General features: G+C 47.9%; 1 protein-coding gene across 1 annotated transcript in view; it reads left to right on the plus strand.

The window, feature by feature from the left end:
• The window catches only part of LOC137537857 (mucin-2-like), a 350,759-nt gene that overhangs the window by 105,788 nt on the left and 226,179 nt on the right, over positions 1-18,792 (plus strand). Inside the window, exon 8 of the mRNA XM_068259807.1 lies at positions 4,840-5,004. Coding sequence (XP_068115908.1) covers positions 4,840-5,004 — 165 coding nt within the window. The remainder of the gene's footprint in view (positions 1-4,839; positions 5,005-18,792) is intronic.

Genomic DNA, 18,792 nt, shown 5'->3' on the forward strand with positions numbered 1-18,792 from the left:
CAGAGGTATTTCTCCCACCCAGCATGGGTATGTGTAAAAATACACCCCAAAACACATTACACTACTTCTCCCGAGTACGGCGATACCACATGATTGGCACTTTTTTGCAGCCTAACTGCGCTAAGGGGCCCAAAGTCCAATGAGTACCTTTAGGATTTCACAGGTCATTTTTGTTTCAAGACTACTCCTCACGGTTTAGGGTCCCTAAAATGCCAGGGCAGTATAGGAACCCCACTAATGACCCCATTTTAGAAAGAAGACACCCCAAGGTATTCCGTTAGGAGTATGGTGAGTTCATAGAAGTTTTTATTTTTTTGTCACAAGTTAGCGGAAATTGATTTTAATAGTTTTTTTTCACAATGTGTCATTTTCCGCTAACTTGTGACAAAAAATAAAATCTTCTATGAACTCACCATACTCCTAACGGAATACGTTTGGGTGTCTTCTTTCTAGAATGGGGTCATTTGTGGGGTTCCTATACTGCCCTGGCATTTTAGGGGCCCTAAACCGTGAGGAGTAGTCTTGAAACCAAATGTCGCAAAATGACCTGTGAAATCCTGAAGGTACTCATTGGACTTTGGGCCCCTTAGCGTACTTAGGGTGTAAAAAAAATGCCAATCATGTGGTACCGCCGTACTCAGGAGAAGTAGTATAATGTGTTTTGGGGTGTACTTTTACACATACCCATGCTAGGTGGGAGAAATATCTCTGTAAATGACAATTGTTTGATTTTTTTTACACACAATTGTCCATTTACAGAGAGATTTCTCCCACCCAGCATGGGTATGTGTAAAAATACACCCCAAAACACATTATACTACTTCTCCTGAGTATGGCGATACCACATGTGTGACACTTTTTTGCAGCCTAGGTGCGCTAAGGGGCCCAACGTCCTAATCACAGGTCATTTTGAGGCATTTGTTTTCTAGACTACTCCTCACGGTTTAGGGCCCCTAAAATGCCAGGGCAGTATAGGAACCCAACAAGTGACCCCATTTTAGAAAGAAGACACCCCAAGGTATTCCGTTAGGTGTATGGCAAGTTCATAGAAGATTTTATTTTTTTGTCACAAGTTAGTGAAAAATGACACTTTGTGAAAAAAAACAAAAATCAATTTACGCTAACTTTTGACAAAAAATAAAATCTTCTATGAACTCGTCATACACCTAACAGAATACATCGGGGTGTCTTTTTTCTAAAATGGGGTCAGTTTGTGGGGTTCCTATAACGCCCTGGCATTTTACGGGCCCAAAACCATGAGTAGTCTGGAAACCAAATGTCTCAAAATGACTGTTCAGGGGTATAAGCATCTGAAAATTTTGATGACAGGTGGTCTATGAGGGGGCGAATTTTGTGGAACCGGTCATAAGCAGGGTGGCCTTTTAGATGACAGGTTGTATTGGGCCTGATCTAATGGATAGGAGTGCTAGGGGGTGACAGGAGGTGATTGATGGGTGTCTCAGGGGGTGGTTAGAGGGGAAAATAGATGCAATCAATGCACTGGGGAGGTGATCGGAAGGGGGTCTGAGGGGGATCTGAGGGTTTGGCCGAGTGATCAGGAGCCCACACGGGGCAAATTAGGGCCTGATCTGATGGGTAGGTGTGCTAGGGTGTGACAGGAGGTGATTGATGGGTGTCGCAAGGTGTGATTAGAGGGGGGAATAGATACAAGCAATGCACTGGTGAGGTGATCAGGGCTGGGGTCTGAGGGCGTTCTGAGGGTGTGGGTGGGTGATTGAGTGCCCTAGGGGCAGATAGGGGTCTAATCTGATGGGTAGCAGTGACAGGGGGTGATTGATGGGTAATTAGTGGGTGTTTGGAGGAGAGAACAGATGTAAACACTGCACTTGGGAGGTGATCTGATGTCGGATCTGCGGGCGATCTATTGGTGAGGGTGGGTGATCAGATTGCCCGCAAGGGGCTGGTTAGGGGCTTATTGATGGGTGGCAGTGACAGGGTGTGATTGATGGGTGGCAGTGACAAGGAGTGATTGATGGGTGATCAGTGGGTTATTACAGGGAAGGACAGATGTAAATAATGCCCTGGCAAATTGATAAGGGGGGGTCTGAGGGCAATCTGAGCGTGTAGGCGGGTGATTGGTTGCCCGCAAGGGACAGATTAGGGTCTGATTTGATGGGTAACAGTGACAGGTGGTGATAGGGGGTGATTGATGGGTAATTAGTGGGTGTTTAGAGGAGACAATAGATGTAAACACTGCGCTTGGGTGGTGATCTGATGTCGGATCTGCGGGCGATCTATTGGTGTGGGTGGGTGATCAGATTGCTCGCAAGGGGCAGGTTAGGGGCTGATTGATGGGTGGCAGTGACAGGGGGTGATTGATGGGTGGCAGTGACAGGGGGTGATTGATGGGTGATTGACAGGTGATTGACAGGTGATCAGTGGGTTATTACAGGGAAGCACAGATGTAAATATTGCACTGGCTAATTGATAAGGGGGGGGGGGGTCTGAGGGAAATCTTAGCATGTAGGCGGGTGATTGGGTGCCCACGAGGGGCAGATTAGGGTCTGATCTGATGGGTAACAGTGACACATGGTGATAGGGGGTGATTGGTGGGTGATTGATGGGTAATTAGTGGGTGTTTAGAGGAGAGAATAGATGTAAACACTGCGCTTGGGTGGTGATCTGATGTCGGATCTGCGGGCGATCTATTGGTGTGGGTGGGTGATCAGATTGCCCGCAAGGGGCAGGTTAGGGGCTGATTGATGGGTGGCAGTGACAGGGGGTGATTGATGGGTGGCAGTGACAGGGGGTAATTGATGGGTGATTGACAGGTGATCAGTGGGTTATTACAGGGAAGGACAGATGGAAATAATGCCCTGGCGAATTGATAAGGGGGGGGGTCTGAGGGCAATCTGAGCGTGTAGGCGGGTGATTGGGTGCCCGCAAGGGGCAGATTAGGGTCTGATCTGATGGGTAACAGTGACAGGTGGTGATAGGGGGTGATTGATGGGTGACTGATGGGTAATTAGTGGGTGTTTAGAGGAGAGAATAGATGTAAACACTGTGCTTGGGTGGTGATCTGATGTCGGATCTGCGGGCGATCTATTGGTGTGGGTGGGTGATCAGATTGCCCGCAAGGGGCAGGTTAGGGGCTGATTGATGGGTGGCAGTGACAGGGGGTGATTGATGGGTGATTGACAGGTGATTGACAGGTGATTGACAGGTGATTGACAGGTGATCAGGGGGGATAGATGCATACAGTACACAGGGGGGGTGGTGGTCTGGGGGGGGTCTGGGGAGAATCTGAGGGGTGGGGGGTGATCAGGAGGGGGCAGGGGGGGAGGGTAAAAAAATAGCGTTGATAGATAGTGACAGGGAGTGATTGATGGGTGATTAGGGGGGTGATTGGGTGCAAACAGGGGTCTGGGGGGTGGGCAGGGGGGGGGGGGTCTGAGGGGTGTTGTGGGCGATCTGGGGCAGGGGGGGGAGAAATCAGTGTGCTTGGGTGCGACATAGGGTGGCTGCAGCCTGCCCTGGTGGTCCCTCGGACACTGGGACCACCAGGGCAGGAGGCAGCCTGTATAATACACTTTGTAAAAATTACAAAGTGTATTATACACTTTGTATGCGGCGATCGTCGGGTTAACATCCCGCCGGCGCTTTCGTATGGCCGGCGGGATGTTGCGGCGGGTGAGCGGAGACAGGCGCCGGCGGAGGATCGCGTCACGGATGACGCGATCGCTCCGCCCATGCCCCTACAAGGACCGCCGCCATTTGTCAATACGGCGGTCCTTGCGGGGTGCACTTCCCGGCCGCCATTTGTCAATACGGCGGTCGGGAAGTGGTTAAAGTCTATGGCCAGTCTCCAGTGCAGTTCACAGTCATTATAAAGCTGGCCACTAATGGTCCAATTTCTAGCGAAAAATTGTTCGAGCGACCAGAAATTCTGATCGGATTGGTTGTAAATAATCTCCATTGGTGGACACAATCGATTATGAACGAGTGAAAAAAATGTCGCCCGAATGAATTTTCATCGAATGAAAATTTGGATTTTCTTGGTGGTCGTGATAGATAGGAAGCAATGATTGATTAATTGATGGTGTAGTGAACGATTTTTCGTCCGATCAGAATTTCTGATCGCTCGAACGATTTTTCGCTAGAAATTGAACCGTTAGTGGCCACCTTAATGTGTGAGTTATGCAAATGACCACTGTGAACCTAGGCTAAAACAGGAACTCTGTATTAAAACAGGGACTGTCCTACTCTGCTACAAAAATAGGGATTTAGGTTGCAATTAGCACATAAGCTCATCAACACCAACCACATATGCCTTTTCTGGTGAGTCTAAGGCCCCATTCACACTAGCAAAACACAAAATGCTAGCACTTTTGCTAGTGTTTTGCTCTGGCGATTTTTAGCGATTAAAGTGAAAAAAATCGCTAATCACACTTGGCGATTTTTCCACGATCGCGATTAGCGCTTCTATAGCACTAAACGCGATCACCGGGAAATCGCCTGAAAATGGTGCAGGATACAAATGTGCGTTTAAAAAGCGCTAGCACTTGAGCATGTTGCCGAAATCGCCGGCAAAACGCTCAGATGTGAATGGGGCCTAACTCTACTGGGCAATATACCTATGTAACTGAACAACCTACCTTGTTCGGAGTTAAAGTGGACCTATGTTGAACTGTTACTGTAATGAGACCCAGACCTGACTGTGAGGTTATCTTCTGTGGGTGCAGAGAGTGCATTATCTCAGGCAGCACAGCCATGACCTGTTTGTGTAGATACCAAACAACTCAACATTTTCTGTGAATCAATAGTTGATTGAAAATGATACACTTTGTTACTTACCATTGTACATACTTTAATCTACAGGACTCTGTGGAAATTTCAATGATAAACAGTTTGATGACTACAACACACCAGCAGGAATGGTGGTACAGGAGTTGGTTGTTTTTGCAAATTCATGGAAGAGCGCTCAACTTTGTAATAATGTTCCTGCACATATTATTCATCCATGTTCCATCAACATTCAAAAAGGTAAAGAGTTCTAGATTTGTATTTTTGTATTTTAATCCTTAAATAGAGAACATACTGAGTATATACAGTGGGTTGCAAAAGTATTCGGCCCCCTTGAAGTTTTCCACATTTTGCTTGCCCTTTCCACATTTACTGCCACAAACATGCATCAATTTTATTGGAATTCCACATGAAAGACCAATACAAAGTGGAGTACACATGAGAAGTGGAACGAAAATCATACATGATTCCAAATATTTTTTACAAATAAATAACCGCAAAGTGGGGTGTGCATAATTATTCGGCCCCCTTTGATCTGAGTGCAGTCAGTTGCCCATAGACATTGCCTGATTGTGAGAAAACGCGGAAAAGCTGCCGCGTGTGCTCAGAACAAGGCGGCTGATTCCGCGTCTAACGTGGCGGTTTGCACGCGTAGGCCTACATCTGCTAGTATGGCTGAACGCGGAGAAACCACCGCATGCCCTGATAGCGGTGCGGTTGGTTCCGCGTCCAGTGCAGCGGGTGGTACACAACACATGTCTGGTGTGGCTGGGACTGCTAGTCCACACAGGTTCAGAAGGACACGCGCGCGCGCTGAGAGGCAGAACTTTTATGACAGCCAGAAGGGAGTCAGCTGACCAAGCCGGTCAGCTGACGATTCTACCAGTTCCCATTGGTCCAGCACTTAGGGGAGGCGCTGGAGAGCGCTGTGCTATATATACTGGGTGCTGGTCATTCACAGGTTGTCTGCCGTTGCGATCACTACGTGGAAGCACTCAGACCTTTTTGTCAGAATCTGTGTTACTATTTTGTTATGCTTCAGACTAGTTCCAGGGTGTTGATGATCACGGACCTCACACCCAAGATTAGGGACTTGTGTTACCATTCTGTTATACTTCAGACTAGTTCCAGGGTATTGATGATCACGGACCTCACACCCAAGATTAGGGACTTGTGCTACCATTCTGTTATACTTCAGACTAGTTCCAGGGTGTTGATGATCACGGACCTCACACCCAAGATTAGGGACTTGTGTTACCATTCTGTTATACTTCAGACTAGTTCCAGGGTGTTGATGATCACGGAGCTCACACCCAAGACTAGGCATTGTTATTATCTGTTATGACTTTCTGCTTTCCTGACCTCTCTTCTGATCACTGATTCGGTACTTTGCTATATCTGATACTCTGTTGCCAATCCCTGCGTGCCTTAGGATTACCAAATCAGCCTTCTGTCTTTGTACTTTATATGTCCGTGTGTTGCCTACCTGGCTTGCCCGACCTCGAGAGCTATCTCCCCTGTTAAGAGATAGTTCACAGATCAGTCAGTGACATCCTCCTATTGGTGTCACTCACGCTCTGGTCCTTCCTACTCCCAACCTGACTCCTCCCTTCGGGAGATTCTCAGGTTACTGTTAGGTTCTTGTTCTCTAGTGCAGTATTCCTTACTGCCTTTGTACCTGTTCTCCAGGTATTGTCCTCAAAGTATTACTGTTGCACCAAACACTCATATCACTCAGGTGTCCAGAGGTTAGTAATATATCTGTATTTTTGGTGATACTGCAGATCACCAATAATCAGATCCTCTCTCTGTTACACCAATCGTTACACTGATGAGTGCTAATGACTAAATAGAGTGCACCTGTGTGTAATCTAATGTCAGTACAAATACAGCTGCTCTGTGAGGACCTCAGAGGTTGTCTAAGAGAATATTGGGAGCAACAACACCGTGAAGTCCAAAGAACACACAAGACAGGTCAGGGATCAAGTTATTGAGAAATTTAAAGCAGGCTTAGGCTACAAAAAGATTTTGAAAGCCTTGAACATCCCACGGAGCACTGTTCAAGCGATCATTCAGAAATGGAAGGTGTATGGCACAACTGTAAACCTACCAAAACAAGGCCATCCACCTAAACTCACAGGCCGAACAAGGAGAGCGCTGATCAGAAATGCAGTCAAGAGGCCCATGGTGACTCTGGACCAGCTGCAGAGATCTACAGCTCAGGTGGGAGACTCTGTCCATAGGACAACTATTAGTCATGCACTGTACAAAGTTGGCCTTTATGGAAGAGTGACAAGAAGAAAGGCATTGTTAACAGAAAGCATAAGAAGTCCCATTTGCAGTTTGCCACAAGCCATGTGGGGGGGGGGACACAGCAACCATGTGGAAGAAGGTGCTCTGGTCAGATGAGACCAAAATTGAACTTATTTGCCAAAATGCAAAACGCTATGTGTGGCAGAAAACTAACACTGCACATCACTCTGAACACACCATCCCCACTGTCAAATATTGTGGTGGCAGCATCATACTCGGGGGGGGGGGGGGGGGGGGTGGTGAATCTCTTCAGCAGGGACAGGGAATCTGGTCAGAGTTGATGAGAAGATGGATGGAGCCAAATACAGGGCAAACTTGGAAGAAAACCTCTTGAAGACTGCAAAAGACTTGAGACTGGGGTGGAGGTTCACCTAATGTCCGTGACAGTAATGTGACAAAATGTGGAAAACTTCAAGGGGGCCGAAGACTTTTGCAACCCACTGTATATATATATATATATATATATATATATATATACTGTATATATATACTGTATATATATACTGTATATATATACTGTATATATATATATATATATATATATATATATATATATATATATATATATATATATATATATATATACACACAGCCTCGGAAGACTGATAAAATCTTAGTTTCCATAATTTCCTTATTTCAGTATACTTCAATTATTGTCAGTATATTTCATATTATTGTGCAGATGTTTACAGTGTGTTTTTGTGTGCTTCAAAATAACACCTGTATTGCAATGTGCAATCTGTTTTGTGTGTGTGAGCTTTATGTACAGTATATGATCTGACTTTAGACATCACTCTTTGTATAAACCCTACGGAATGGTTGACAACCCATCACACTGTGGTTTCCTTGTTTGATATGTTTTTGTACATAGTGTCACAATACATTTCATTTCATTTTTATTTTATTTTTTTGTAAACAGCCTGAAGGTGTTTATGTAGCTTTTATGCTTGTTGTTGGACCAATAGGATGCTTGGCAGTAAATTCAAATACTGAATTGCCATTTATGATGGCTACGTTTCCACTTGTGCTGATGCGAGTTTGCATCCAAATCTCCCAGCTGTGCCAATACACAGTTAGAAAGATCTGGATGCGTTGTCAGGGATAATGCTGCCGGCACTATTTTTTCCCTCACACATGAATTCAGAAGCAGTCTACTGAATTCAATAGACTGCAATTCTGCTAGTGAATTACTGTGGGGAAAACACGGTGACTCACAGTGAAATATAGGCATTAGTGTCTGACTATAACAACCATTTTGGTAAGTATACTGTACATTTGTTAACACATAAGCCATTCATTTGTAAAGGGATCAATAATTTTGTGTCTCACAAGTTAGGCTTACTTACTATAGGAGAAAAAAACTTCTCAAATCCCGGTGGTAATATGCACTCTACACTTCAGTACATCATGCCTTTTTCTGGAATGGAAATAGGAAGAGGCAGCAGCAGCAGCAGCTAGCATGAGGTGATAGGACAAATTGGTAACTTAAGGCATTTAGCAACATCAATGTGTTACGGGGCTGTGTGCTTTCACTCCTCGCCCATTCTCAACACATTTCTAGGACCTGCATTTCCAGCTGTGTAATATTTCCTAAATAGGGATGGCAATGCTTAGGAGAACTCATGGAAAAGCATGTGATCAGTTTGATCAGCTGAGAGGTTTGTAAGGTTCTAATTTGCTGTGATGACTTCCTGGGTTAACGCATGATCATGACCAGCAAATCAGAGCCTTACAAATCTATCAGCTAAACAAACTGCTCACATGCTTCTCTATGAGTTCTCCAGAGCATTGCCATCCCTATTCCTAAATATGTCCCCTCTCATCCCTGAAACCCCCACACATTCGCTACATGTTCATGTTATCTCTCAACATCCTTTTCCTGTATTCCTGTAACTAGACTCTCTATACAGTCCATCTTGAATAGGACAACCAGACTTATATGTTCTTCTCACCACTCCTAATCTGCTGCTCCTTTCTACACAGGCTCCATTTTACCCCAGAATCAAATTCAATCTACCATGCTTTGCATTTAAATAACTCCGCTGCTCCTGTCCCTCTTACTGATCTTGTAAACAAAACCAGCCCTAACTGCCCTCTCTGCTTCTCCAAAGAGTTTTGAAAGACTTCCTCACTAATAACCTATTTCCAATCATGGCAACAAGACTTCTCCAGCACTGCTCCCAAATCCTTGAAGTGCTCTCCTTTACCCCATTAGGTTTGCTCCTACTTATAAGTTTTTTATTTTTTTTAAAAAGCCCTTTGAAAAAGCCCTTAAAATCCACCCATTCAAAGTTTCCTTCCCAACTTTCTCTCTTTCCTTACCATCTTCAGTTACCTGCAGCTCCATTTTCCCTTCCTATTGTACACTATGTTCTCTACCTCCTAGATGGCAAGTCCAATCAACTAGTGTTGCATAGCTGCTAATTTTGCTGCTGATGTCAAACAGACCAATGGACAAAGACCCTTTTCATTAAAGGGACTCCGAGCAGTGCAGAAACTATGGAAAGATGCATACCATTTTGAAGCTCTCTTTCTCCCTCTTTCTCCTCTTTCCAACGATATATAAACTGCCGCCCTACGCCTTTTAGTTTTCGCTATTTTTTATTGCCGCGATTTCGATCGCAAAAATAGCGAAAGCTAAAAGGCGTAGGACGGCAGTTTATATATTGTTGGAAAGAGGAAAAAGAGAGATTCAAAATGGTATGCATCTTTCCATAGTTTCCGCACTGCTCGGAGTCCCCTTAATGTGTGTCCAGTGCTATTGCATAGTATATTGTTCCCAGCCACCTCTCTCCACAACCAAGAACATGTCTGTCCCTGTTACTGCAGCACATTATCAGTAGCAGGTAGTGGTGCTCAAATACCCCTTTTTAAAATTCGAGTTTGGTCGAATTCGAATAGTAAATTATTCGAGGTCAGTCGAATATTCGAGTCGAATAATTTTTACTATTCGATTCGACCTCGGACTTCGAGCTCACTATTCGAGTCGGTATTCGAGCTCACTATTCGAGCTGACTATTCGAATTGGCCTTAAATAGCTTCCAACACTTGTTTTGAGGGTGAATGATGCAAGAAACATCTTTTTTTCCAAGTAACAACAGCAAGTGATTATGTGGGGATGTTCCTTTAAAAAAAAATGTGGAAAGAGAAGTTGTGTCCTTAATTTTGTTCAGTAGTGTTACTGTATATACTTGTTCTTCTTCTTCTTTATCTTTCTTCTTCTTCTTCTAGATCTTCTTCTTCTATATCTTCTTCTTCTTCTTCTATATTGTCTTCTTCTTCTTCTTCTTCTTCTTCTTCATCATCTTCTTCTTCTTCTTCATCATCTTCTTCTTCTTCTTCTTCATCATCTTCTTCTTCTTCTTCATCATCTTCTTCTTCATCTTCTTCATCTTCTTCTTCTTCTTCATCTTCATCTTCTTCATCTTCTTCTTCTTCATCTTCTTCTTCTTCTTCATCTTCTTCTTCTTCATCTTCTTCTTCTTCTTCTTCATCTTCTTCTTCTTCTTCATCTTCTTCTTCTTCTTCTTCTTCATCTTCTTCTTCTTCTTCTTCATCTTCTTCTTCTTCTTCTTCATCTTCTTCATCATCTTCTTCATCTTCTTCTTCTTCTTCTTCATCTTCTTCTTCTTCATCTTCTTCTTCTTCATCTTCTTCATCTTCTTCATCTTCTTCTTCTTTTTCATCTTCTTCTTCATCATCTTCTTCATCTTCTTCTTCATCTTCTTTTTCAATATCGTCTTCTTCTTCTTCACGTATTTCTCTTTTCAATTTTTTTTTTAAAGAAATGCAGCTATTTTTGAGCGTAACAAATAGCTGGTGGGCGCACGCATGTTGGAAGCGCCATTGTATGTGCTCCCTGGCAGTGGAAACACAAAGACAGCAGGAGGTAAATTCAGCAGCAGGAGGAGGAGGAGGAGTGTGTGGCAGCAGGCAGTCAATGAGGCAGGCAGCTCGCCGTGACATAATAGCCCTGGTACCTAGCGGTGATACCAGGGCTGTAAATAAACACAACAGGAGGTCCCAGACAGCGGTCGTGCAGCCCACATTGTGTCCAATACACAACTGGGACAACACAGTTTTCAACCCGGGCACCTCAGAAAAATTAAACCTTTTTTTTTTTTTTTAATGGTTTGTTTGGTTTTGGTTTTGCAACCAATATAGCTATTGTTTGACGTAATAGCTGGTGGCAGAGTGGCAGCAGAAGGTAATTCTGTGTACCCTGGCAGTGGGAAACACAGACAGACAGCAACAGCAGCAGGAGGAATGGAGGAGTAATGTGAGCAGCTATTGTTTGACGTAATAGCTGGTGGCAGAGTGGCAGCAGAAGGTAAATCATCTGTGTAGTGTACCCTGGCAGTGGGAAACACAGACAGACAGCAGCAGCAGCAGCAGGAGGAGGTATGGAGGAGTAGTGTGAGTGTGGCAGCAGGTAGGCAGCGTGACATAATAGCCCTGGTACCTAGCGGTGATACCAGGGCTGTAAATAAACACAACAGGAGGTCCCAGACAGCGGTCGTGCAGCCCACATTGTGTCCAATACACAACTGGGACAACACAGTTTTCAACCCGGGCACCTCAGAAAAATTAAACCTTTTTTTTTTTTTTTATGGTTTTTTGGTTTTTGGTTTTACAACCAATATAGCTATTGTTTGACGTAATAGCTGGTGGCAGAGTGGCAGCAGAAGAAGGTAATTCTGTGTACCCTGGCAGTGGGAAACACAGACAGACAGCAGCAGCAGGAGGAGGAATGGAGGAGTAGGCGAGCAGCTATTGTTTGACGTAATAGCTGGTGGCAGAGTGGCAGCAGAAGGTAAATCATCTGTGTACCCTGGCAGTGGGAAACACAGACAGACAGCAGCAGCAGCAGCAGGAGGAGGTATGGAGGAGCAGTGTGAGTGTGGCAGCAGGTAGGCAGTGTGACATAATAGCCCTGGTACCTAGCGGTGATACCAGGGCTGTAAATAAACACAACAGGAGGTCCCAGACAGCGGTCGTGCAGCCCACATTGTGTCCAATACACAACTGGGACAACACAGTTTTCAACCCGGGCACCTCAGAAAAATTAAACCTTTTTTTTTTTTTTTTTATGGTTTTTTGGTTTTTGGTTTTACAACCAATATAGCTATTGTTTGACGTAATAGCTGGTGGCAGAGTGGCAGCAGAAGAAGGTAATTCTGTGTACCCTGGCAGTGGGAAACACAGACAGACAGCAGCAGCAGGAGGAGGAATGGAGGAGTAGGCGAGCAGCTATTGTTTGACGTAATAGCTGGTGGCAGAGTGGCAGCAGAAGGTAAATCATCTGTGTACCCTGGCAGTGGGAAACACAGACAGACAGCAGCAGCAGCAGCAGGAGGAGGTATGGAGGAGCAGTGTGAGTGTGGCAGCAGGTAGGCAGCGTGACATAATAGCCCTGGTACCTAGCGGTGATACCAGGGCTGTAAATAAACACAACAGGAGGTCCAAGACAGCGGTCGTGCAGCCCACATTGTGTCCAATACACAACTGGGACAACACAGTTTTCAACCCGGGCACCTCAGAAAAATTAAACCTTTTTTTTTTTTAATGGTTTGTTTGGTTTTGGTTTTGCAACCAATATAGCTATTGTTTGACGTAATAGCTGGTGGCAGAGTGGCAGCAGAAGAAGGTAATTCTGTGTACCCTGGCAGTGGGAAACACAGACAGACAGCAGAAGGGCAGTACACAGCAGCCCACTGTAGGTGTAAAATGTGTGGCTGCAGGCGACGTAATAGTCAAAGTGAACCAGGCTGGCTTAGTGAGCAGGAGCCAGGAGGTGGTAAAGGGTGGTAAGGCACATTAACGATGGTTCCGGCAGCCAGTTCATGTCCCCCTCTCGCCGACAACAGGGGCCAGGAACTCGCCTTCCACCCACGCCTGGTTCATCTTGAGAAACGTCAGTCTGTCCACAGACTTGTGAGACAGACGTGAGCGTTTCTCGTGACCACGCCACCAGCTGCACTGAAGCAGCGCTCGGACAGCACGCTGGAAGGGGGGCAGGACAGCACTTCCAGGGCGTACTGCGCCAGCTCGCTCCAGATCTCCATGCGCTTGACCCAATACTCCATGGGATCAACAGGGGCATCGCTGTCAAGCCCGCTGTACGACCCCATGTAGTCAGCCACCATGCGGGTCAGGCGCTGGCTGTGACCGGAGGAGGATGCTGCTGCATGCATCTCCTCTCTAGTCACTGCTGCCGGAGCCTCTACAGTCCTGTAGAGCTCGTGGCTGAGAGACAGCAGGTCTGTGGGGCGCTTGCTGCTGCTGGATGCAGGCACCTGCTGCTGCCTCTGTGCTGGCTGCTGGACAGTGGGGGTGGAAGGCTGGGGGAAGGCTTCCTCCAAGCGCTCAACAAGGGCCTGCTGCAAGCTCCTTATTTGTTGCGCTGGGTCTCCTCCTGCAGGCGGCAGGAACTGGCTCAACTTCCCCTTGAGGCGTGGGTCCAACATCATGCTGATCCAGATGTCCTCCCTCTGCTTCATCTGGATCACCCTGGGGTCCCTGCGCAGGCACGTCAGCATGTGCGCTGCCATTGGGAAGAGGCGGGCCACGTCTGCTGGCACATCGACGTCAGTGCTGTCCTCATCCTCCTCCTCTGCCGCCTCATCCTCTCTCCACCTCCGCACCAACTCAGCTGCGCTGTGCTGATCCCCCTCATCAGCAGCCAGGTCAGGGACCTCCACCAAGTCCTCCTCCTCCTCCCCCTCAGAGGTGGACTGCGCAGCTGGTTGCCGCTCCTGCTGGTCCAAGGCTGCCGCTCCCTGTTCCAGCAAAGCATCGAGGGCCCTGTTCAGCAGAGAAACCAGGGGCACCCACTCGCAGACCATAGCATGGTCCCTGCTCACCATGTTTGTGGCCTGCAGGAAGGGAGCCAGCACAAAGCACACCTGCTGCATGTGCCTCCAGTCATCATCGGGGACGATGGACGGGATGTTGCTGGTCTTGTCCCTTCTCTGAGCTGCGGAAACAGTGGCCAGGGCAAGGTACTGGTTGACAGCGTGCCTCTGTTCAACCAGACGCTCCAACATCGCCAGGGTGGAGTTCCAGCGAGTCGGAACGTCAAGGATCAGCCGATGGCGTGGCAGATCCAGCTCCTTTTGCACGTCTTCCAGGCTCGCACAGGCTGCAGCCGAGCGCCGGAAGTGACGCACAACATTCCTTGCCGTTTCCAGCAGTTCGCCCATCCCCTGGTAGGTGCGCAGGAACTTCTGCACCACCAGGTTCAGCACGTGGGCAAGACAGGGGATGTGGGTCAGGTTTCCCCTGTCTATTGCGGCAACCAGATTGGCCCCATTGTCGGCCACCACCTCTCCGACTCTGAGGCCTCTGGGGGTCAGCCAAATCCTCTCCTGCTCCTGGAGTTTGGCCAACACATGGGTTGCCGTCAGCTTGGTCTTCCCAAGGCTGACCAAGTGCAGCAGCGCTTGGCAGTGGCGGGCCTTCACGCTGCTGCTGAGGCGGGGGGTTTGGCCAGGTGTGCCGGAGGATGGCAGAGGATCGGAGGAACCTGCTGCAGTTCCCCTGACCCTGCGGGGTGGCACCACCCACTGTGTTGCTGCTGCTGCTGTGCCCGCTGCTGCTCTCCCATCCTTACCCCCTTCCACCAAGCTGACCCAGTGGACAGTGAAGGACAGGTAGCGGCCTGTCCCGAAGCGGCTGCTCCAGGAGTCAATGGTGACGTGGACCCTTTCACCAACGGCGTGCTCCAGCCCTCGCTCCACATTGGCCATCACAAAGCGGTGCAGTGCAGGAATGGCCTTGCGGGCAAAGAAGTGTCTGCTGGGGAGCTGCCAGTCTGGGGCTGCGCAAGCAAGCAGCGCACGAATGTCGCTCCCCTCCTGCACGAGCGTGTACGGCAGGAGTTGGGAGCACATGGCCCGTGCCAGCAAGCCGTTCAGCTGCCGCACGCGACGGCTGCTGGGAGGCAGAGCCCTAACCACCCCCTGGAAGGACTCGCTCAAAAGGCTCTGGCGTGGCCTTTTGCTGACACGGGAATCAGCAGAAACAGCAGAGGAGGCCACTGAGGACTGGCTGCCAGAACAGGCCTCAGTGTCGGCGGCAGGAGTTGCAGAGGGGGGAGGAGCAGTGCGTTTCCGCACTCCTGCTGGTGCTGCTGGAGGAGCAGGAGGGCGGGTGGCTGCTGTTGCTGCTGCTGCTGCTGAAGGCTGTGCAGTGATGGGTGTGGTGCCACTGCCGGCACCAGATGCCTTCAGCCTCTGGAACTCCTCATGCTGGTGGAAATGTTTAGCCGCAAGGTGGTTGATGAGCGAGCTGGTGCTGAACTTTAAGGGGTCTGCACCTCTGCTCAACTTCCGCTGACAGTGGTTGCAAGTGGCGTACTTGCTGTACACAGTGGGCATGGTGAAAAACCGCCAGATTGGTGACAGAAACATCCCCCTACGGCATGGAAGCGCTGCTGCCTGTCTCCCTGTGGTGGTTGGGGGGGGGGGCTTGGGTGCGGCTGGTGGTGGTACTGGCTGATGCTGCTGCTGCTGCTGCTGAGCCTGAGACACCAGCAGGCTGTGGGACGCTGCCAATGCTTGCAATGATGCGCCTCCTTGCAAGGCCCACAAGCACATCCTCCTCCTCCTCCTCAGAGCTGCTGAGGACGACATCCCCTGGAGGTGGTGGCACCCAGTCTCTGTCTGTCACCGGGTCATCATCATCATGCCCCTCCTGAAACATGTCCTGCTGGGATGATGACCCCCCAAACTCCTCTCCTGATGCATGGATGGGACGCTTGACTGTCGCCACAGTCTTGCTGTCCAATCCCTCCTCCCCCAAAGTGCCCATCAGCATCTCCTCCTCAAAATCGCCAACAACAGCAGACAATACCCTGATGGTGCCTGGGGTAAAAAGACTGCTGAGTGACAGGTCGGCGACTGATGGTGAACTGGCCTCCTCCCCAGGCCCTGCTGGGCGGCTGCTGCGAACAGGGGTGGCGGTGGTGGTGGTGGTGGTGGTGGTGAGGGTGGAGGCCTCGGATGCAGAGCTGATGGCGGGCTGCTCATCCTCCGTCATGAGTTGCACCACAGTGTCTGCATCCTTTTCCTCAATGGGACGTTTCTGACCCGGCTGGAGGAAAATGGGAGCAGGTGCTACACGCTGCTGCTGCTGTGTCTCTGCAGCGTGAGTTGCAGATGCTCCTGCTGGGCGGCGCCCAAGGCGTCCACGGCCAGTGGATATGGGAGGAATGTTAGCCACTGACGCTGCTGCTGCTGCTGCGGAACTGTGCATGGTGGCGCGCCCGCGGCCGCGGCTTGCCACAATGCTGCTCCCTCTCCTCCTGATTCCCTTGCTGCCCTTCCCCTTGCCCAAACCGCGCTGGCTGCCACTTCCAGACATCTTCAATGTTTTGGGCGTATAGACAAAAGTTTTTTAAAAGGGCGGGTGAAAAGTGGGGTACTTTAATGGAGTGGGTTGGTTGGTGAGGTGACTGAGTGAGTGTCCCCTAGTACAGTAAGTAAGTAGTAACAGTCAGGAAGTACAACTAGCAGTTACAATAATCAGTAGTAATCACAAGTAAATTTAGTGTGTGTACACTCAGACAGTGAGTGCACGCACGCAGGAGCTAGTAGCCTATGAACACAGTGACTGAGTGTCCTAGACTCCTAGTACAGTAAGAGTAAGTAGTAACAGTAAGTAGAACTAACTAATTACAATAATCAATCAGCGATCAGAAGGAAATGGAGTGTGGGTGTGTGTACACTCAGACAGTGAGTGCACGCACGCAGGAGCTAGTAGCCTATGAACACAGTGACTGAGTGTCCTAGACTCCTAGTACAGTAAGAGTAAGTAGTAACAGTAAGTAGAACTAACTAATTACAATAATCAATCAGCGATCAGAAGGAAATAGAGTGTGGGTGGTGTGTGTACACTCAGACAGTGAGTGCACGCACGCAGGAGCTAGTAGCCTATGGACAGTGACTGAGTGTCCTAGACTCCTAGTACAGTAAGAGTAAGTAGTAACAGTAAGTACAACTAACTAATTACGATAATCAATCAGCGATCAGAAGGAAATGGAGTGTGGGTGTGTGTACACTCAGACAGTGAGTGCACGCACGCAGGAGCTAGTAGCCTATGAACACAGTGACTGAGTGTCCTAGACTCCTAGTACAGTAAGAGTAAGTAGTAACAGTAAGTAGAACTAACTAATTACAATAATCAATCAGCGATCAGAAGGAAATGGAGTGTGGGTGTGTGTACACTCAGACAGTGAGTGCACGCACGCAGGAGCTAGTAGCCTATGAACACAGTGACTGAGTGTCCTAGACTCCTAGTACAGTAAGAGTAAGTAGTAACAGTAAGTAGAACTAACTAATTACAATAATCAATCAGCGATCAGAAGGAAATGGAGTGTGGGTGTGTGTACACTCAGACAGTGAGTGCACGCACGCAGGAGCTAGTAGCCTATGAACACAGTGACTGAGTGTCCTAGACTCCTAGTACAGTAAGAGTAAGTAGTAACAGTAAGTAGAACTAACTAATTACAATAATCAATCAGCGATCAGAAGGAAATGGAGTGTGGGTGTGTGTACACTCAGACAGTGAGTGCACGCACGCAGGAGCTAGTAGCCTATGAACACAGTGACTGAGTGTCCTAGACTCCTAGTACAGTAAGAGTAAGTAGTAACAGTAAGTAGAACTAACTAATTACAATAATCAATCAGCGATCAGAAGGAAATAGAGTGTGGGTGGTGTGTGTACACTCAGACAGTGAGTGCACGCACGCAGGAGCTAGTAGCCTATGGACAGTGACTGAGTGTCCTAGACTCCTAGTACAGTAAGAGTAAGTAGTAACAGTAAGTACAACTAACTAATTACGATAATCAATCAGCGATCAGAAGGAAATGGAGTGTGGGTGTGTGTACACTCAGACAGTGAGTGCACGCACGCAGGAGCTAGTAGCCTATGGACAGTGACTGAGTGTCCTAGACTCCTAGTACAGTAAGAGTAAGTAGTAACAGTAAGTACAACTAACTAATTACGATAATCAATCAGCAATCAGAAGGAAATAGAGTGTGTGTTGTGTGTGTACACTCAGACAGTGAGTGCAGTGCGCACACGCAGGAGCTAGTAGCCTATATGAACAGTGACAGTGAGTGTCCCTACGGGTACAGTAAGGGTAAGTAGTAAGTAAGTACAACTAACTAACAATAATCTATCAGTAATCAGAAGGAAATAGAGTGTGTGTACACACAGACAGTGAGTGAGTGCACACACGCAGGAGCTAGCTAGTAGCCTATAAACAGTGACAGTCAGTGAGTGTCCTACTCCTAGTACAGTATAACTACAATACTATTAGTAAAGGACAGCAGAAATACTGGTATAGATGAGAGAAATAAACAGAGGACAGCTGCCCACAGAGGCAAGGCCCCCCTGAGGCCTAAACCTGTAAGCTTGCAGCAGCTGCCTGTCTCTAATGTAACACACAAGCTACTAACTAAAATACAATGTCTAAATAACTAACAACAATATAGGTGTGTATATGAGGAGGTGTATGTGAGCAAAAACTCTAGGTAAATGACCACAATAGAGCTCTTGCTAAGCCAAAGCACAAAGGAGCAACTCTCTCTCTGTACAAGTCTCAGGCAAGCACGGAGAAACGGAACATGGCGGCCGCTATTTATAGGGTAGGGGCTGGCCAGGGTCCCCCTCTGTGATTGGCTGCCGTCAGAGGGCCTGGGAGCCCTCTGA

Source organism: Hyperolius riggenbachi, chromosome 11, assembly GCF_040937935.1.
Source record: "Hyperolius riggenbachi isolate aHypRig1 chromosome 11, aHypRig1.pri, whole genome shotgun sequence".
In the NCBI taxonomy this organism is placed as follows: domain Eukaryota; kingdom Metazoa; phylum Chordata; class Amphibia; order Anura; family Hyperoliidae; genus Hyperolius; species Hyperolius riggenbachi.